The sequence below is a fragment of the Boleophthalmus pectinirostris genome, unplaced genomic scaffold (assembly GCF_026225935.1).
Source record: "Boleophthalmus pectinirostris isolate CB_2022bp ecotype Guang Dong unplaced genomic scaffold, ASM2622593v1 HiC_scaffold_6, whole genome shotgun sequence".
Taxonomy (NCBI): domain Eukaryota; kingdom Metazoa; phylum Chordata; class Actinopteri; order Gobiiformes; family Gobiidae; genus Boleophthalmus; species Boleophthalmus pectinirostris.
Genome location: NW_026571447.1, coordinates 39627763 through 39649879, shown reverse-complemented (window position 1 = coordinate 39649879; position 22117 = coordinate 39627763). Strand labels below are relative to the sequence as shown.

General features: G+C 39.0%; 1 protein-coding gene across 6 annotated transcripts in view; it reads right to left on the bottom strand.

The window, feature by feature from the left end:
- LOC110166306 (DNA-binding protein SATB1) overlaps positions 1–22117 on the bottom strand; it is a 262741-nt gene that overhangs the window by 178423 nt on the left and 62201 nt on the right. For all 6 annotated transcript variants that reach the window (XR_008633447.1, XR_008633449.1, XR_008633451.1 and 3 more), the window contains exon 3: positions 2251–2427. Coding sequence is in view for 1 of the 6 variants with exons in the window: in XM_055163679.1 (XP_055019654.1) it covers positions 2251–2427 (177 nt within the window). In the remaining 5 variants the exon portion in view is untranslated. The remainder of the gene's footprint in view (positions 1–2250; positions 2428–22117) is intronic.

Genomic DNA, 22117 nt, shown 5'->3' with positions numbered 1-22117 from the left:
TAGACACAATGAGCTAATAAAGAGAGCTTGGCTGGAGCGATGGACAGATGTTCTGCTCTGAACCAGCCGCACCAGAGCACGAACACAGCTCAAACCTTTATGTGGATTTTTGGAGTTTTATTTATCCCCGAAAAAAAAAAAAAAAAGAAGAAAAAAAAGCGCTTCAATCATCCGTTGGTTTACTGTGTTCCGAATGTTCGACCACAGTTTTCCGCATGATGGAGGTGGGGTTTTATTTAGCGTTTAGTGGCCCGATCCAGTCTGTTTCACTGCTCCCGTTTAGATTTTTTCTCTTTTTTTTGTTTTTATCTACTATGTTGCTGTGAGAAAAATGGGCTGTGTTGCTCATGGGTACAACAAAAGTGAGATTTGAATGGGCTGGTTTCTGGTTAGAGGGTGAACGCTTTACAAACTGCGTCAATTCATGCTTTTTTTTCCCTTTAATTTTTGGTTAACACAAAAAAACAACAACTCTCAACATAAAAAACATGAGCGTTTGTCCACTGATCAGGAGGTTGGCTGTTCGAATCCCACTCTCAACATAAAAAATACAAGAGTTTGTCTACTAATCAAAAGGTTAGGGGTTCACATCCTGCTCTCAACATAAAAAAAAAACATGAGCATTTATCTACTGATCAGAAGGTTGGAGGTTCGAATCTCGCTCATTTAAAAAAACAAAACAAAAAAAAAACATAAAGGTTTATCTACTGATCAGAAGGTTGACGGTTCGAATCTAACTCTGAACATAAAAAAACATGAGCGTTGTCTAATGATCAGAAGGTTGGCAGTTCAAATCCAAGTCTCAACATTAAAATAAAAAAATAAAAATAAAAATTGAGCGTTTCTCCACTGATCAGAAGGTTGGTGGTTCAAATACTGCTCTCAAAATAAAAAAAACATGAGCATTTGTCCACTGATCAGAAGGTTGGCAGTTCAAATCCAGGTCTCAACATAAAAATAAATAAATAAATTTTAAAAAATTGAGCGTTTGTCCCCTGATCACCTGATCAGAAGGTTGGTGGTTCAAATACTGCTCTCAACATTAAAAACATGAGGGTTTATCTACTAATCAGAAGTTTAGTGGTTTGAATCCAACTCTCAACATAAAAACATGAGTTTGTCTACTGATCAGGAGGTTAGTGATTCGAATCCAGCTCTCAATTTAAAAAACACAAGCATTTGTCTAATGTTCGGAAGGTTGATGTTTTGAATCCAGCTCTCAAAATAAAAAAAACATAAGTGTTTATCTACTGACCAGAAGGTTTGTGGTTCAAATACTGCTCTCAAAATAAAAAACATGAGCATTTATCTAAAGATCAGAAGGTTGGAGATTCGAATCCAACTCTCAACATAAAAAAAAAAAAGAAAAAGAAAAATGAATGTCTGTCCACTGATCAGGAGGTTGGTGGTTCAAATCCAAATCTCAACATTGCAATTAACAAAAGGAAAAAACATGCACGTTTGTCCACTGATCAAAAGGTTAGTGATTCGAATCCCACTCTCAACATAAAAAACATGAGCATTTGTCCACTGATCAGAAGTTTGGTGGTTCGAATTTCGCTCTTCAGCTTAAACAACATAACCATGTGTCTACTGATCAGACGTTTAGGGATTCGAATCCAACTCTCAACATTAAAAAAATAAAATAAAATGCGTGTTTGTCTACTGATCAGAAGTTTGGTGGTTCGAATCAACTCCCAACATAAAAACACGAGCATTTGTCTAACGTTTGGAAGGTTGGTGGTTTGAATCCCGCTCTCAAAATAAAAAACCATGAGCGTTTGTCCACTAATCAGAAGGTTGGAGGTTTAAATCCAACTCTCAACATAAAAAAAAAGCAAAATGAACATCTGTCCACATGCATTTGTCCACTGATCAGAAGGTTGGCGGTTCGAATCAAACTCTCAACACAAAAAACATGAGCTTTTATCTACTGATCAGGAGGTTAATAGTTCGAATCCCACTCTAATTCGTCACCTTTGTCTACATTACAAACTCATTCCAAATTTAACATGTGGATTTTTCCGTAATTATCAGTCGTATCAACACAAAACCAAAACTGTAGTGACCCTGACGCTCTGCTCTTTATGCCTGAAGTACGTCCGTTTATGTTTTCAAAAAGATGGAAGAAAATCAAATTGAAACTCAAGCTCGATCAGTATGTGAAACTAAAACCGTGATCCTTTTTTTTCCCCTCGTATCTCGGGCAGAGTTTGTGTTTGTGTTTATATTTGTGTTCCGCGTGCTCACCTTTGGCCTGAGCGGCGGAGCTGTGGGAGTAGCCCAGAGACAGCAGAGCCATCTCGATCAGCTGGTTGAACAGCATGTCCTTCCTGACCAGGACGAACTCGGCGTGCTCCTCTTTACTGTCGAAGTCCAGCGGGTTCTCGAAGTGCTCCACCACGCAGAACACCGGCAGCATGTTACCTACAGGGGGCGCACAACACCAAACATTAACAAAAAAAAAGCCCTGGAAAACCACCTTTCATTCACTTTCTTATTTCTTTTGTTTGGTTTTTGTTGTTAGATGTTCCTATTTTTTCTCGATTTTCTGATTTGCTCATGTTTTATAGTTGGTCTGGATCATATTTGTAAGTATTTTAGCTTCATTTAATGTAATTTCATCTTTTTTTTTTTAAGTTAAGTTGCATTTTGGTTTTAATTTAACTGATCCGGCTTTGTTTTGTTTTTGTTTTTTTTTTTTTGCGTGCAGCTCTTTTTTTCCGCACAAACCTTTTTTATTGAGATATTTCTGACAAGTTTTTGAACTGGTGACCCTCCCATTAGTGGGCGAGTGCTTCACATTTACATCCACAACACTTTATAAAACCCCAAACTGAAAAAAATACACATGGTTGAAGAGGAGATGGGTGGGATTTTCGTTGCTGAAGATGCACAGCGTAACTTTTTGGTTGGTTGTTTCAGAGGTGGGACTAGGTCGTCGTTTTGCGAGTCTTAAGTACCGTATTTTCCGGGTTATTAGACGCGCTCTTAAGCCTCTAACCGCATCAAAAAACGACCGCGCGCCACAATCCAGAGCGCCCCATACACGAATCCACTCGGGTGTCCCAGCACGACTTCAGTAAACTACAAAACCGCAAACACACACGGAGCAGACAGCGACCGCACAACAAAACACACCCACAGACTAGGGACGGGCATTTGATGAAATTTTCTTAATTGATCGTCGGAAGAATTAACGATCAATTATCAATTAATCATTAATGTTTTTATATTAAAATGATCATCATTATTATTACTATCTGCACTACTAATCTGCATAAATAAATTCAACTTTACCACATATAAACATAACGACTCTAGATCCACATCAGCTGTTTGACATTATAATGTGTTTAATTCAGTTTTGTTCAAATCTCACAGAAACAAAACTTAAAACCACATCACTAATTTACATAAACTAAGTGAAGATAAAACTCCAGCTCTTGTGTCGCTGATGTGGTTCAACTTGTGTTGGATTAAAAGACATGACTCAGGTGAATACAGGTCAGTGTGACCAGATTTGTGTTTGTCAAAACCAGGACAGCGTACGGGGGGAGGGGGGCGGGGCCTCGTCATCCACATTGAGCGACTCTCACCTGGAAAAACTTTTTCCCACTGGACACAGAAACATATGTGCTGCTTTATCCACTGTGCACATGGACTCACACTTGTCCCAACGCAACGGAAAGTGTGGAATTTCTTCTACAAATCCTGGTTAAATCCACATTTGTGCTTCGGTTCGTTACAGACTGACCCACTGTTTGTGTCTCGCTCCTTCTGATGCAGAGACACATGTACACACCTGTTTGGTCACGATACACACAGAAACCTACATTCAGTTTGTCGATTAAAATGAACGTAATCGATGAAATTCTTAATGATCAATTATCGATTAATCGATTAATCATGCCCATCCCTACCACAGACACACTCATCACTCCACGCCGACGAGGAACGGAACGGAGGAAGGAACGAAAAAAGCGAGCGCGACGTGCCGCTTCTAGACACGACTGAACAACTGAGTCACTGTGAACGCGCCGACAATCCGTTAGTCCCAGACACACCCTCCCTACACGCCACAACTGAACAAAGCCCAGAGTCACCGTGAACGAACAAACAAACAAAACCACTCACCCATCACACTGTTGGGTTTCCTTTAAAGTCCCACGCCGTTTATTTGTGAAAAAAGTTCGAAAATAGACCATTTAATGACAGTGCGTCTTATATTTCACCTAATAGCCCGGAAAACACGGTAAGTCTCAAGTCTCTGACCTCAAGTCCAAGTCGAGTCCAAGTGCTTTGAGTTTTAAGTCATTTCAAGTCTTTTTTTGCAATTGATATGAATTTTAAGATGAACTTTTCTTTAAAAAAATCATAGTATATTTATATTTAAGTATTTATAAGAGTTGCAGAATTGTTATTTTTTCCTTTTTAAATGTTTTGACAAGGTCTTAGTGTGAATTATTACGGTCAGAATAGAAAAAAATCTGATTTAAAAGTGCTTCTCAAAACTTCTTAAGTCACAGGCCTCAAGTCCAAAGTCTTTGAGCTTCAAGTCCAAGTCAAGTCCAAAGTCTTTGAGCTTCAAGTCCAAGTCAAGTCCAAAATCTTTGACCTTCAAGTCCAAGTCAAGTCCAAAGTCTTTGACCTTCAAGTCCAAATCAAGTCCAAAATCTTTGAGCTTCAAGTCCAAGTCAAGTCCAAAGTCTTAGTCCATTTTATCAAGCCAAGTCAAGTCCTAAAAATAATGACTCAAATCTGACTCAAGGAGCGAACGACACACGGATTTAACACCATTACAACGCGACTTAAAGCTCAAGTCAGAGTCAAATTGACCTAATATTGGACCTTTAAAGCTGCACTGCGTAACTTTTTGTTCATCGATCTGCCTGGAATGTTCCGCAGTGTGACTTTAAGCAGCTCTACTTTACATTTATTCAGTTACAGCTGGTTTTACGGCTCAAAAATACTTCTTCTGGTTTGGTCTCCATGAAGACAGAAAGGTTTAAAGCCAGACTGTGACATAGAGAAAAAAAAAAAACATTTGACAGGCCCTCCACCAGAAAAGTTACGCAATGCACCTTTAACACACATTTCATCGTTCTGAAAATGCTGTGTTCGCGGAAACAACACATTAATACGGTCCGTTTCGGTTTCGATTTTGCCGCTGAGTCAAAAAGAACCAAAAAAAAAACTCCCCGTTCAGAGCGAAACCACAAAACAATCTGCATTAATGAAACTCCTGCACATCGCATCAGGTTTGTGAAGTTGTAGTGTACAGTTTTGTATCATGTTTTTGTGTATTTATGGAGAATTGCAGCGTGGGAGCGTGGGTCTGAGTCTTAGAAATAAAAAACAAAAAAATATATTTATAGATCGCTTTTAAAAACAAGGTTTACGAAGTGCTCCACACTCATCCCAGAACAATAATGCAAAAAAAAAAAAAAAAAAAAACATAAAGAAAAGAGACAATGAAGCAGATAAAAACCAATTAACAGACTCAAAATAAGTTCTTGACCTGATTGTTCTGAGGAGGGTTCAAACAGAGGCCTGGGAGAGATCGCTAGATTACCCAAACATGCATGGACGACATATAAAACCGCTTCACTGTTCAGTTTTGGTTTTTAAAAGTCAATTTTAAGTGTTCAGTGTGTCCATTTGTTCATTTAATTGATCTCAGGCCTGTCAGGATAATTACAAGTGTTGTTCCGATACCATTTTTTGGGATACGATCTGATACCGATACTTGGCTTTGGTGTATTTGCCGATACCAATACCACTCCGATACTGCATAGTGTGCGGTTACTCAATTTTGTTACACTACAAGAGCAAAAAATAAATCTTCTACAAGGCTGTTTTTAATGAAAATCTACAAGAATTAAATTTTGTGGAATAAAGTATTGCTGTCTGATTTAAGCCTGAGTACTCACCGATACGATACCTGAAAAATGTGTGGTATCGGAGACGTTTGGAAATAAATCATAACCGTCTAATGAAAACTTAACTGCACGCCGTAAAAATCCCGTGACTTTTTCAGGCCTGGAAATTGACATTTTCAATTGTTATGACTTTTCCAGGATTTCCATGACTGGGGGAACCTTGTTACTAAGTTTGGGCAAAGTTAATATGAAAAACAGCAATTTTACTCAAGACAGTGAAGTTGTCAACACAATTGTAGCTCTTTGTGGGGAAGTTGGCCTGATGTGGTCAAAAGTCGGAGGCAGATGCAACAAAAAACATGACAAAACTCAGACAAAATTGATCTTAAAACAGACTTCTGGAGTTTACCACAACAAAAGTACAAAAAAACAGAAAATAAGTGACTCAAATCCAAAAAACCCAAACAACCTGCACAAGTCTCTTCCCTAACTGATGACACCTGCTCTGCCTTTAGACTCCGCCCAGCAGGAAGTACCTCCCCCAGGTGAGGACTGGTCCCACTTTTCAAAGCAAAGACGTCTCCTTTCAAAATCAAAATGTTTAACGTAAACTCAGGTGAATTGAAAATGAGACAAACGCCCACTTTGTCACACTCTTACACAAAATAATTTGGCGATAAATCGATACAGCAGCTCACGATATCGATACTGTATCATCACATTAAGCGATACGATATATGGATATTTCAATATTTTTGCACAACCCTGGTCTTAAAATGTTCGTATTAACCCTCTACATGATCCTGATGTTTTTATTTATTTATTTTATCAGTTAAAACAGACATGTCAAACTCAGGCCCAGGGGCCAAATTTGGCCCATGATATAATTATATTTGGCCCGCGAGATCAAATCAGACCTGTATTAGAGCTGCCCACCGCACACAGATAAACTACAGAGACATTATTTATTTAAAATCATGTTATTATTTTATATTCTGCTTGTCTTGGATTCAATGTTTAAGTAAAACATTTTTTTTTTTTTTTTAATAAGAAAAGGTTTAACATTACAAATCTCGAAAGAAGAGAAAAACATCTTGCTGAAATTTTTCAATAACTATTTAGTTTGGCCCACGACTTAGTCACAGTTTTTAATTTTAGCCTCTGTGACGCCCCTGAGTTAAAACATGGAACTTTCCTCCAAATTTGCATTGTTTAAATTTTATTAATCAAAACTGTCACATAAACGAGTTTCCTTCCTCTAAAACTCTAAAACGCAACAAAACTGTAGAACTGCAACAAAATAACTGAGTAAAATAAACCAAAAAATCCTCTTGGTGATATATCGATACAGCAGCCCACGATATCGATACTGTATCATCACATTAAACGATACAAAATGATGATATTTCAATATTTTTGCGTAGTCTTAAAATGTTTGTATTAACCCACTCTACATGATCTTAGTGTTTTTATTTCGGCATTTTATCAGATAAAATATGGAACTTTGCTCCAAATTTGCTCCTAAACCTGCCACCCTCGATGAGCTTCATTTGACTGAAGCTGAACTTTGTTTGTGTCGTTTCGCTCACTTAAATCCACGTCTTTACAGAGTCTATGATCCCACCTGAAGGACTGAGGATTACACAGGATTATTATGTTTTATCGCAGTATTTATCTGTAGTAAATCGATCGCGCTGCAGAACGTTTTATGGTGACGTTTCTATTCGTCCGTCACTCCGCCGCGTCACTTCCTGCATCATTCCCCTGTTTTACGACGCCGCCTGCCAGCCTCAGGATCGCCTTCCCATGATGCAACGCTCCAGGTCTGACCACCTCTTCCCCCCCGTGAGCTATTCTGAGCCAACAGAGAGTCGGCTGTGTGTTTACAGGAGAGCAGAGAGTGTGTGTGTGTGTGTGTGTGTGTGTGTGTGTGTGTGTGTGTGTGTGTGTGCGGATCAGGGCGAGCTGCACAAACACCACGAGCGGCGGCGGCGGCGGCTGTTCACAAACGCACGAGAAAAAGCCTTTCTCACACGCAGCGCTTCACCGAGACCACACGATACGCTGGGTTTGAGTCACGATGTTCTAGATCCTTTAGATTTTCTAATGTTTTTCTAATTATCAGTTGGTTTGGTGAGATATTTATCATATTTAATCAGTTTTACATCAGATAAGTGAGAAAAAAAGAGTTTTAGAACATGCACCGATTCTAATTTACGTGCAAGAAAGGCATTTTTTTTAAAGAATTTAATCTTTTATTTAACAACATAAAGGTGTTGTCTTTTATTTTTATTAGTCTAATCATAACTAATGTGCAATTTAGACATTTTTGGTCTTATTTGGGTGGACAAAAGTTAGAAAAAAAGAGTTGAAATGCTGAGTTCTAAAACAAATAATTCCATGCGACGATTCGGAATACAGAGACAATTTATGTGCAAGAAAGGCATTTTTTTGTCAGGTTACACATTTATTTAACAACATAAAGGTGTTGTCTTTTATTTTTATTAGTTTAATCAGAGTTATTGTGAAATTTAGACATTTTTGTGTGGACAAAAGTTACAAAAAAAGAGTTGAAATGCTGAGTTTTAAAGCATATAGATAATTTCTCACGCCAATTCCAAATACAGAAATAATTTACACTGAAGTAAGGCAGTTTTCAGAGAATTTAATCTTATATTTAACAACATAGAAGTGTTGAAATGTAAATTTACATTAGTTTAATCATAACTTTTGTGCGGTTTAGACATTTTTGTTGCATTATAGTCAGGAACAGTGATAAAATTACCAAGACATGTGGTCACATTTCTAGAATCATTCATCATATCATTTCCAGGACTGACATTTTCAGTTTGAGAGGAAAAAAAGTTAAAAAGCAGAGTTCTAAATACAAATTCCAAATACAGAGACAATTCCCACGCAAGAAAGGCATTTTTAAAAAAAGATAATTTAAAGTTTTATTTAACAACATAGAGATGTTGTTTATTTTTATCAGTCTAATCATAACTATTATGCAATTTAGAATATTTGGAGTTTTTGAGTGTTCACATCACGACGTTCTAGATCCTTCTAGGTTTTCATGTTTTTTAAATTAAATCATAAGTTCATTAGCCCTGATGAAGACTCATAAGTATCAAATTATGTTGGCGTGACCGTTAATAAACACACAACAAATCAGAGTCTCTACGATTCTTTTTCTCCTCAACAAGAATTCAAGTCTCTGGTCTGATGAGCAACTCTGTGTGATGTCCTCATTTTTTTATGATTGTTGGATCGTATTTGTGGTCAGTATTTATTACAGTTTTATCAGTTAAGTGTAGAAAAAAATAAGCTGAGTTCTAAAAGATGACGCTAAAATAGTTCTAAAATTCAAGACAATTTATGCGCAAGCAAGGCATTTTTTGGAGAATTTCATCTTTTATTTAACAACATAGAAGGGTCTGATCAAGTGTTAACGGAGGGAAACAGGGGCAGATTTTTGACATTCAAATGTCTCTTATTCAGAAACTAGAGGAACTATTGAAATAAGTAAAGTATCAGAATGTAGGAAAGAGTTACACTCCAACAGGGTCAAGTTAAACCTGTGAGATTCTTTCAAGTTGTTGACAAAAAATTTAAAAACTCATGTCGGTAACGGAGGGAATGAAATATGCAGCACTTTTTGGTCAATAAATCCAAACAGTGATAACTCTTGGTTCTCACTTACATATCCTTAACAAACTGGTTTGAATATTTGCTTCATATAGTTTTCTACCATATGGTACAAGATTAGGTTGAAAAACCTCTTACTTTTTGACTCATGAGATTTTTTATTAAGAAAGTTCATGGTAACGGAGGGAAAAGTAACGGAGGGAAAATTGTACAAACAAGTAGAAGGTGCAGGATTTTACATCATTTGTCAACTTTTTTCTTCTGAATACTTTAATATTACTTATTTATTTATTTTTTATTTATTTATTTTATTTATTTATTTGGGTCACAGGTATATTTTGACATTAATTCATAAACAGTCATATTTAACACACACAGACCGAAAAGGTGCAGGCTGAAGTTTAAGCTTATTCTGCCTTTACCCTTTATTCCTTTGTCAGAGCTTCATCTTGACACCAGTTCATCTTCAAAAATACAGCGAGAGGAAACAAACTAATCAGAAACAGAACAACAAAGTTCTACAGCACAAACTAAGTGTCCAGAGTTAAACATTTAAACTTCTTTATAAAGTGAAAGAAAGTCATGCACAACTTTAGGTTTTCTGTACATTTGTTCCACAGCTCCTCCCCTTTAACAGATTTACAAAATTTCATAATGTTTGTTCTGATTTTCTTTTTGATAAACATGGTCGTGCCTCTGGCTCTTTTGGATTTTGAACTTCAAAATGAAAGGAAATTATTTCTATAAAATTTTTATCATTTTAAATTTTATTTTATTTTTTTGGAAAAATCCTGTATCTTCATCAACAGTTCACAGATGGAATAACACAAGATATGATGAAATACATCCATTTATTTACATGATTTGCAGGTTTTTGAAATTTGGGAAATATTTTTTGTTCCATGTTTCATACATGGTCTGTTTAAAACGGATGGAACTTTAGAACCAAAAATGGAACAGAAAAAAGGTCAACAGTTTGATAAACTAGAGTACATATGTATCTGTTCAATACATTTTTATATCAGATGAATTAACTTGAACTTTTGGCCTTGTTGTTTACTTCTGCTTGACCGGACCCAGAGGTAACTTCATTTATTTGTATTAGTCGGATCATAACTATTGTGCAATTTAGACATTTTTGGGCTTTTTCGTGTGTTCACATCACGACGTTCTAGATCCTTATACTTTTTCATGGTTTTCTATTTATCAGGTGGTTTGTTGGATCGTACCTGTGGTCAGTATTTATTTATTTCATAGTTTTACATGAGTGAAGTGGAGAAAAAAAGTCAAAAAACTGAGTTCAACATACAGATAATTCCTCACTTCGATTCCAAACGCAGAGACAATTCACGCACAAGTAAAGCTTTTTTAAAAAACTGTCAGTTTATTCTTTTATTTTTACTGGCTCAGTTGGTTTGTTGGATCGTACCTGTGGTCAGTATTGGTCATAGTTTTACATCACCTGAGAAACAAAAGTAGAAAAGTTGAGTTCTAAAACATGAATAATTCCACGTGCTGATTCCAAAAACAGAGACAATTAACACGCAAGTAACTCATTTTTAAGAGAATTTAATGTTTAATTTAACAACATAGAGGGGTTGTCTTTTATTTTTTATCAATCTAATCATAACTATTGCGAAATTTAGACATTTTTGGGCTTTTTTGTTGCATTAGACTCAGGAAAAGTGATAGAATTGCCTCGACATATGTCACATTTCTAGAATCATTCATCATTTTGCAGAGCTGAAATTAAGACAGTTTGAGAAAAAGAAGGTTAAGAAGCAGAGTTTTAAATACAAACTCCAATTTACGCCCAAGAAAGGCATTTTTTAAAGATATATATTTTTATTTAACAACATAGAGATGATGTTGTCTATTTTTATTAGTCTAATCACATAACTATTGCGCAATTTAGACATTTTTCACCTTTTTTTGAGTGTTCACATCACAACGTTCTAGATCCTTAGGAGTTTTCAGGTTTTGGTGGGATATTTATCATATTTAATCATAAATTTACATCAGTGAAGTGGAGAAAAGTGGCGATAATTCCATGTGCCAATTTGGGATACTCAGACAATTTACACACAACTAAAGCATTTTTTGTCACTTTTATTTAAACATATAGAGGCGTTATCCTTTATTTTTATTAGTCTAACCAGAATTTTCTAATAATTTGGGCTTTTTTGTAGCATTAGAGTCGGGAAAAGTGATAAAACTGCCTCAACATAAGTCACATCTTTAGAAATCCAAGGCTGAAATTATGGAAATGATTCTGATTCTAGTGAAGGCGTGTGGAGTTTGAAAACACGTCGGAGCACTTCCTGTGTTACCGCGACATCACAAGGAGCGTTTTCGGTTTGAGAGAAAAACTCCGAACGCCTAAACGTGCAGGATTTGTGCGTTAGACGTGTGCGAATGAAACAAAACACGACTCCAGGTCTGTTTGCGACGAAGAAACATTAAAACACGGAACAGAAAACGGCGTAATGTGGGCTCTTAAAAAAAAAAAAACAAGCCAGCGAGTGAAGAATGGACTCAAATAAATAAGTGGACAAAGTGCCAAATGTCAGACTACAGAGACTTATTCATGGGACCTTGGGCTTTAAACGGCTTTACGACTCTGTGAGCGAGACTAAAGGACATATGGAAACCCAGTGTAATTAACTTAATTTGTTTGGGATTGGTTCCACGAACGTTTGAAGCGATTATGAAAAAATAATTTCACTTTCGTTTCTTTACGCCGACAGAGACGACCTCGAGCTTTGTGCCCGTTTTTGTTTCATGTGGAAAGGCCCGGTAATTACACAAATATGAAACACAAACCAAACCAAATTTTCTGTTCGTTATTTTACACCTGAATGACTCCGAGGAGACAGAAAACTAAAGACAAACTTGGGAACATTCTGCGTTAGGGCAGGTGTTGTAGTCAAGAGACCAAGACCATGTCCGAGATCACAGGGTCTCGAAACCAGGACAAGACCAAGACCTTTGAGGGTCCAGACCGAGACAAGACCGAGATTTTTTAAAGGCCAAGACTCAGACAAGACCGAGACCAGGGCCGACTGAGACTAAATCAAAACCATTTTTGTAATTTTTGACATTTATTTGAATTTGACTGTTATTTTGGCACAAATATATTAATGTTTTTATAAATCTATCTCCATTTGATCAATTGTCAAGTGTCAGACCTCGAGACCGAGACAAGACCGAGTCCAAGCGCCTTCAAGACAGAGACAAGACTGAGACAAGACTGAGACAAGACTGAGACAAGACCGAGACAAGACTGAGACAAGACCGAGACAAGACCGAGACAAGACTGAGACAAGACCGAGTCCAAGCGCCATCAAGACCGAGACAAGACAGAGAAAAGACCAAGTCCAAGCGGATTCAAGACCGAGACAAGACCGAGACAAGACCGAGACAAGACCGAGACAAGACCGAGACAAGACCGAGACAAGACCGAGACAAAGACCGAGACAAGACGAGACAAGACCGAGACAAGACCGAGTCCGAGCGCCTTCAAGACCGAGACAAGACCGAGACAAGACCGAGACAAGACCGAGACAAGACCGAGACAAGACCGAGACAAGACCGAGTCCGAGCACCTTCAAGACCGAGACAAGACCAAGTCCAAGCGCCTTCAAGACCGAGACAAGACCGAGACAAGACCAAGTCCAAGCGCCTTCAAGACCGAGACAAGACCGAGACAAGACCGAGACAAGACCAAGTCCAAGCGCCTTCAAGACCGAGACAAGACCGAGACAAGACCGAGACAAGACCGAGTCCGAGCACCTTCAAGACCGAGACAAGACAGAGACAAAACCAAGTCCAAGCGGATTCAAGACCGAGTCAAGACCGAGTCCAAACATAGTTGAGTTCGAAACAAGACCAAGACCGTACAGTCTTGAGGCAAGTCTCAAGACCAACACAGAATATCTGTCTCTTCTCTGATTGGCTGGTGCCCAAACTCGCACTTCGAGGGTTTTTGCGAACCAAACTAAAAACTAAATATTTATTGAAAAATTTTAACAACATCTGCATGATTTCTCTGTAACGTTAAACCTTTTCTTATTAAAAATTAAAATATGAAATGTTTAATAATAGTTTTGCTTTAACACTGAATCCAGAAAAAGCATAGGTAACACTTTATAATAACTACACCTTATTTAGCCTTAATAAAGCATGAACAAAGACTTAATTAATAATGATTCACGCTTAGTAACTATTTAATTACTACCTGAATTAGCACTTAACTTGAACTTAATTCACCTGTGCTGTAAATAGTTACTCAATACTTCTTAATTACTCATGAATTAACCATTTGCATGTTTATAAATGCATATTAAAGTTCACATTTGAGCATTTATTAACGATTAGTAACCCATGAGAGAATGATTTACTAATAATACAATACAATGTTAATTCAGCAGCTGTTATCTGTTAGTTAAATCTTTCTGAGAGTTTTTCTAAAGTGAAGACAAATTATGATTTATTAAACATTTGTTAAGGTTGGTCAAATTCCAGAGAAACAATAATGCATTACTAGTAAATCATTCCCTCATGGTTTACTAATCATTAATAAATGCTCAAATTTGTACTTAAATATACATTTACAAATGCACACGCAAATGGTTAATTCATGAGTAATTAAGAAGTATTGAGTAACTATTTACAGCACAGGCGAATTAAGTGCAAGTTAAGTGCTAATTCAGGTAGTAATTAAGTAGTTACTAAGCGTGAATCATTATTAATTAAGTCTTTGTTCATGCTTTATTAAGGCTAAATAAGGTGTAGTTATTAGAAAGTGTTACCAGAGCAGAATATAAAATAATTCCACAATTTTAAATAAATAATGTAATGCCCGGGCCTGAGTTTGACATGTCTGGTCTAGTGTATTCCGATTCCTGACCTGGTCGCTGGAGAGAAATGAAGTTGAGCGGAGGCACTAGGTGGCGCCACAAGTTGTGTACAAGTCGCATTTGATTGGAAACGTGAACGAACTCGCAAAAAAAAAAAAATCAGATTCCACAAAAAAAAAAAAATCCAGAATTCAGCGTTTTAGCCGCGCGGTCTGAACATGGCCTTAGTGACATGTCTCGGTGGTGTTTCCGCGCGCTCGTGTAAATCCTGTACACTATATAAGCCCCATAAGAACCACTTACCCCCGTACACAGTCAATTACCCGCCCCCGCGTTAACCCCAATTAACAGGTGCGGCCCATTTAACTGCCCAGTGTCCCGCCGTCACCTCCTCGCTCCCTCCTCGCTCCTCCTCGCTCCCTCCTCGCTCCCTCCTCGCTCCAGATGAGGCCAGATACATAAACGCGGAGATTCGGCGGCGGAGACGGCCCGGGCCCAAACAATCGATGGGCTGACAGACGCCGCGCGGGGGGGGGGAATGTGCTGAAAGAGCCGCTTTTTCTCCGCGCTCATTTTCATAGATAAAGATCTAACAATAAAGAGTGCTGCGTAGGTCCATCGCGGGGATCAATACGAGCTTTGTCCGCGGCAGGTCCACGCGCCGCTAATATTGTTCTGGGGCAAGGACACAATGGTTCAGCGCGCGCCCGCCGGGGAACAGACAGGGCAGGGGCAGGGGCAGGGGCAGGGGCAGGGGCAGGGGCAGGAGTGAGCGCTGACAGAGGCAGGCGGGGATTACAGAAAAGTCAAGAGTAGTAGTCGTGTTGATGGTTTTCTTCACGGAGATGTTACTGGTTTTGATTGTATACAGTATCGTCTGGAATGTTTCGCAGTGCGGCTTTAAACCTTTCTATCTCCACGGAGACCAAACCAGGCCAAGTTACAGGTCAGATCTGTGGAGAGGCGACGCCGCTCACAGTCAGAATGTCTGTTTTTGTGAGGATTTTTGAGCTCTAAAACCGGCTGTAATTGAATAAATGTGAAGTAGAGCTGTTTAAAGTCACACTGCGGAACATTCCAGGCAGAGCAATGAGCAAAAAGTTACGCAACGTATCTTTAAAGGTTCTATATTAGGTAAATTTGAGTCTGAATTGAGCTTTAAGTCGTGTGATAATGTTGTTAAATCTGTGTGTCGTTTTTCAAAATAAAATCAAAAATAAGAAAATGAAAAAAAAAAAAAACAAGTTTCTTCATTATTTGTGTCCAAAATCAAAATGAAAGAAACAGATAATGATTCGTTTTTTCATTTTTCTATTTTGTGTTTAAATGAAAAATGGAAAAAAAAATGGGTAACGGACTAAACTAGGACTGAACTAGGACTAAAACAGGGCTTAAACAGGACTAAACCGTTTTCAGTTCCGGTCTTAGTCCCGGTCCTGCTCCTGGTCTCAGTCCTGGTCTCGGTCTCGGTTTCAGTCCCAGTTTCAATTCTGGTCTGGTCCTGGTCTCAATCCCGGTCTCAGTCCCGGTCTGGTCCTGGTCTCAGTCCTGGTTCTGGTCCCAGTCTCAGTCCTGGTCTCAATTACGGTCTGGTCCTGGTCTGGTCCTGGCCTCATTCCTGGTCTCTGTCCTGGTCTCAGTCCTGGTCCCGGTCTCAGTCTGGTCCCGGCCACAGTCCCTGTCTCAGTCCTGGTCTCAATTACGGTCTGGTCCTGGTCTGGTCCTGGCCTTATTCCTGGTCTCTGTCCTGGTCCTGGACCTGGTTAAGTCCTGGTCCAGTCCGTTATCCATTTTTTCCATTTTTCATTTAAACACAAAACTGAAAACTAAAAAAACAAATCATTATCTGTTTTTTTTTTTTTTTTTTTTCATTTTGATTTTGGTGACAAAAAAAGAAGAAAACTGTTGTTTTTTCACTTTATTTTTGGTTTTATTTTGAAAAACAAATGAACAAATGACACAGATTTTGTTATCTCTTGAAAAAACAGACCTGGAGTTGTGTTTTGTTTCATTCCCACGTGTTTATCATTTATTATAGGTTTGTTTACATTTACAAATCTTAAAACGCTCTGTTCCACCTTGTGATGTCATGAAGAGGTAGGTTTTTTTTACCTTTAGTTCAGTAAAAAATTTACAATTCCAGGGCTGAAATGATCCTAGTGAAGGTTTGTGTGGAGTTTAAAAACACAGTGGAGCGTTTTCTGTATTACCACATGCTCCCCGTGCTTCCAGCCAGCCTCAGTGAGCTTCACTTGACTGGATCTGTTCACACCGTGAGTGATGTCAGAGTCATTCGTTCTGGTCTTGACAGTTCGTGATCGTGACTCACTGAACATTCCTGACACTCTGTAATTACGAGCGTTTTCTTTTCAAGCGCACACACAAATATTTTTTCACATGATCCTGTTTTCACTCATGACTCAAATCATCAGGATCATTATGAATCATTCTGTAATTCTATAATTGAGAGTTCTTTTGGTCAGAGGTCACGGTCACAGGAGCTGCAGACTGATTTGAACTGGTTCAGATCGGGTTCAGAGGCGGCGGATGAACGGACGGCGAAAGCCTTATAATCATTTTTCAGAGTCCCATTGTCAAACTTGTCACAATAAGAAAAACTCTGCACCGACCTGTCGACGCCTGAGCACGACAAAACCCACAGAGTCAGAGTAAAACAGAGCCGGTGTCCTGTCGGTTTGAGCTCCCTGACTCTACTGCACATGTGCACGAACAATAAACACTCTTACAGTTTAAAGGAGAAAAATGGAGAGATGAATTAATTATGATCTATAATTAATTCATCTCTTTTTTAATCTCACCTAAAACTTGCTAAGAAAAGCTCAACTTGAGGTATTTTCATTTAAATTCATGATTACATTATTGTGGCAGATCAAAAGACTGATTATAGAACAAAAAAAGTGACTTTATAAAGTCATTTTATCATACAGGAAACTGGACTGGTTTAGCACTCATGCTTCACAGCAAGAAGGTTCTGGGTTCGAGCCCCTGGTCGCCCGGGTCTTTCTGTGTGGAGTTTGCATGTTTCTCCTCGTGTCTGGATGAGTTTCCTCCGGTTTCCCCCATCAACACAAACATGCTCCAGGTCCAAGAACAGCTGATAGTCCAGGTCAGTTAAATACAATCAATCAATGTGTCCTTGGGCAAGACACTTCACCCACATTGCCTAGTATGAAAGTGGTGTGTGTGTGTGTGTGTGTGTGTGTGTGTGTGTGTGTGTGTGTGTGTGTGTGTGTGTGTGTGTGTGTGTGTGTGTGTGTGTGTGTGTGTGTGATGGTGGTGGTCGGAGGGACCGATGGCGCCGATTGGCATGGCAGCCGCGCTTCTGTCAGTCTGCCCCAGGGCAGCTGTGGCTACAACAGTATCTTACATCACCAGGTGTAGAGTGAATGAATAATGCTGAATGATGATCTGTAAAGTGTCTGTGTGACATATGTCAGTGAAAAGTGCTATAGAAATAAAGACTTACAAAGTCTTAGTTTAATAACTGAAAACGATTCGTCGACTAATCACGCGTTTAAACGCCGTCGATTTGAGCTCCCGTCGCAGAAATGGAGGAACAAGTCACATTTTAAAAGTGTTTTGGTTTTATTGTGTTTGTTCCAGTTAAACATCGACATTTGAGTGTTTGATTTGTGGCAGAAAAACTACATTAGATGATTGAATAGTTTGGATTTAATATTTGATTTTATCATTATCATCGGTTTAAACCACATCATGGACGGGGACGGAGCAAACATCACTGGGACAGAGAAAAACAAACATCGTCGCTGGATTACAGAGGCAATCGAAATACGGAAACCCACAGGACGATAAACCGGGACGAGGGGCTTTTTTACTCTCACACACCTGGGATACTGTCCTGAGGAGTCCAAACTGTCAGGATGAAAACAAACTCTTGGTGGAACAGAGTGTTTTGAGTTTTGGAAATGTAGACAAACTAATAATAAAGAGTCACTCAAACATGTGAGAATGAAACAAAACACAACTGCAGGTCTGTTTTTGAAGAGGTAAAAACAAACTAAACATGGACCACAGGTCAAATCGTCCAGCCGAGGAAATCCTGACCAACACGAGCAACAAGATCATGGAGATGGTTCCCATGTGCTGAACCAGGACTGAACCAGGACTGAACCAGGACTAAACCAGGACTAAACCAGGACTGAACCAGGACTGAACCAGGACTGAACCAGGACTATACTGTTTTCAGTCCTGGTCTGGTCCCAGTGTCAGTCCTGATCTCAGTCCTGGTCTCAGTCCTGATCTGGTCCCGGTTTCAATCCTGATTTCAGTCCTGGTCTGGTCCCAGTTCCAGTCCCGGTCTGGTCCCAGTCTCAGTCCTGGTCTGGTCCCAGTCTCAGTCCTGGTCTGGTCCCAGTCTCAGTCCTGGTCTGGTCCCAGTCTCAGTCCTGGTCTGGTCCCAGTCTTGGTCTCAGTCTTGGTCTCAGTCTTGGTCTCAGTCTTGGTCTCTGTCTTGGTCTCTGTCTTGGTCTCAGTCTTGGTCTCAGTCTTGGTCTCAGTTCTGATCTGGTCCCGGTCTCAATCCTGGTCTCAGTTCTGGTCTGGTCCTGATCTCAATCCTGGTCTCAGTCCTGGTCTGGTCCCGGTTCCAGTCCCGGGTCTGGTCCCAGTCTCAGTCTTGGTCTCAGTCTTGTCTCAGTCTTGGTCTCAGTCTTGGTCTCAGTCTTGGTCTCAGTCTTGGTCTCAGTCTTGGTCTCAGTCTTGGTCTCAGTTCTTGTCTGGTCCTGGTCTCAATCCCAGTCTGGTTCCGGTCTGGTCCTGGACCTGTTTTAGTCCTGGTTCAGTCCGTGATCCGTTTTTTCCATTTTTCATGTAAACACAAAATCGAAAACTGAAAAAAACAAATCATTATCTGTTTTTTTTGGGTTGTTTTTTTTCATTTTGGTTTTAGAGACAAATAATGAAGAAAATTAGTGTTTTTTACATTTTCTTATTTTTGGTTTTCCTGTTGATTTTTGTGAAAATTACCGGATTTTAAGTGCGATTTATAGTCCGAAAAATACAGTACTACCAAAAAGAAAAAAGAAAAGAGACTCAGTTTTGTGTAATATCGGCCCTTTAAGTCTCCACAGCTTTAAATGTTGCTGTGAGAATTAGCGACAGTCAGATATTAACAACGGAAACGCACAATAACGACGCCGAAGCCAGACCGGGGCGCAAATGAAAAATAAAGTGTTTCTGAGGCGAGCGTGACACAGAGAATAAGGAGGAGATAAGACCAACAGCCCATCGGAGAACGCGCGCAGCTCCCGTCCAAGAGCGCCGGGTCCCTCTTGCCCAGAAAAACTCACGCCGCGCGCCAAATCTACAAACAAACAAGATCTATCAGCCAACGCCGCTCCCAACCTGTGGCGCTCGCTCTCCAGACCTCGGGAGGAGACGCCGTAAAGTGTATTTCAGCCGGTGACAGCGCTCATATTAAAGCCCTATGTCATCATCTCGGCGGGGAGGTTAAACGTAAAACGAGTCTTAAAGGACCCGAAGTTTGCCTTGACAAACAAATGCGGGAGGAGACGGAGGGATGTGGCGTCAGGGTGGAGGAAGAAAAGAACTGTTTTTTTGTTTTTTTCTTGCTTTTCTCTGCGTATTTTGTGTCTTGTTTATGATCGTTTTTGGTTTTAAAAGCGCCGCGCGAATAAATCTGACTTGACTTGAGGTTTTCGGTGCCATAAAATCACCAATTATGAACCAAAAACTGTCAAAAAAAAAAAAGTCAAATGCAATCACCTAAAGCGTTCGGGTCCAGTCAAATGAAGCTCAGCGAGGATGGCGGTTACAGAAGCGAATTTGGAGCCAGAATAGGGACAAAATCACGAAATAAAAACACCAGGATCACGAAGAGAGTGACCTTCAGCGCTACTTATCGTCAAAATTACTAAACATTTAACAAATATTTTAGTCCTCAGAGTCTTATTCTTGCATTTCTTCAAAAACAGCCTTGTAGAATAGGCCTGATTTTGCGATTTTGACGATTAATTGACCAAGAATTTATAGCGATAAATGATAATATTGACATTTTGAGACCAATTTCAACTAATATAATGACTAAAGATGGGCATTCGATTAAATTTTCTTAATCGATCGTCGGGAGAATTAACCATCGATTATATGTTTTTATATTAAAATGATCATCATTATTATTACTATCTGCACTGCTAATCTGCATAAATAAATTAAACTTTACAAAATACAAACTGTAACCACTACAGAGCCACATCAGCCCGTTTGACATTATGTGTTTTGCATCACTTTATTATTAAAAAAAACAACAACAAAAAACACAAAAAAAACCCAACCCAGACAGCCAGGACAGGACGTGGAAAAACGGACGCACAGCAACCTACATTCGGTTTGTCAATTAAAAATTAACATAATCGATTAATCAACTAATCATGCCCATCCCTAAAACTGACCATGGAATAAACATGCAAATAGACCCTTTCAAAGATCAATAAACTTTACTTTCTAAAGAACATTTAACACAGGAACTGTAAGACAAACAAAAACAACAGGCCTAAATAAAACAGACTAGCCTAATGTGTCTGATTTACAACAAGAACTTGTTCACAAAAAGTGCACTTGAATAAACCACTGCTGAACCAAACACAACCAAAGCAGTAAATAAAAATGGATTATTAAGTCTCTGTAACAAAATTGTCCTCAGAAGTGATTTTATTGATTGATTTACACTGGAATATTGTGTCTCGTGTCTCTGTGGCTGCTGCTGTGGCCTCGGTATTTTGGTCTTCAAGTTTTCGTATTAAACCGCAACACATGATCCTGTTTCACTCTGAGGGAGTCTCTGTCGTGTCTGGTGTCGTGTCGGTGTTTTGTGGGATTTCAGTGGATTTCTCGGGGGCGGGGCTAGTTTTGTCGCTTGAATTTGGGTTTATATCGGCTGTTGGGGTTTGAGACTAGGCCTGTAACGATCACAGGTTTTGCTGGACGATTAATTGACCAAGAATTTATTGCGATAAAAGATAATATTGTCATTTTGAGACAAATTTTGACTAATATAATGGCCATGGAATAAAAATGCAAATACATCCTTTCAAAGATCAATGAACTTTACTTTCTAAAGAACATTTAACACACGAACTGTAAGACAAACAAAAACAACAGGCCGAAATAAAATAGACTTGTTCACACAGGACTAGCCTCATGTAGTCTGATTTACAGCGAGGACTTGTTCACAAAAATGTACTTGAATAAACCATTGCTGAACCAAATACAAACAAAATGGTAAATAAAAATGGATTCTTAAGTCTCAAAATTGTCCTCGTCATTTTGGTAATTTCGTATTAACCCGCAACACATGATCCTGTTTCGCTCTGAGGAAGTCGCTGTTGTGTCTGGTATCGCGTCGGAGTTTTGTGGGATTTCGGGACTTCGGACTCTCGGGAGCTAGACTAGTTGTGTCGCTCGGGTTTGAGACTAGGCCTGTAACGATCACAGGTTTTGCTGTACGATTAACTGACCAAGAATTGATTGCGATAAACGATAATATTGACATTTTGAGACCAATTTTGACTAATATAATGACCATGAAATAAAAAATGCAAATACACCCTTTCAAAGATCAATAAACCTTATATTCTAAAGAACATTTAACACAGGCACTGCAAGACAAACAAAAACAACAGACCTACATAAAACAGACTTGTTAACATAAGAATATCTGGTAACACC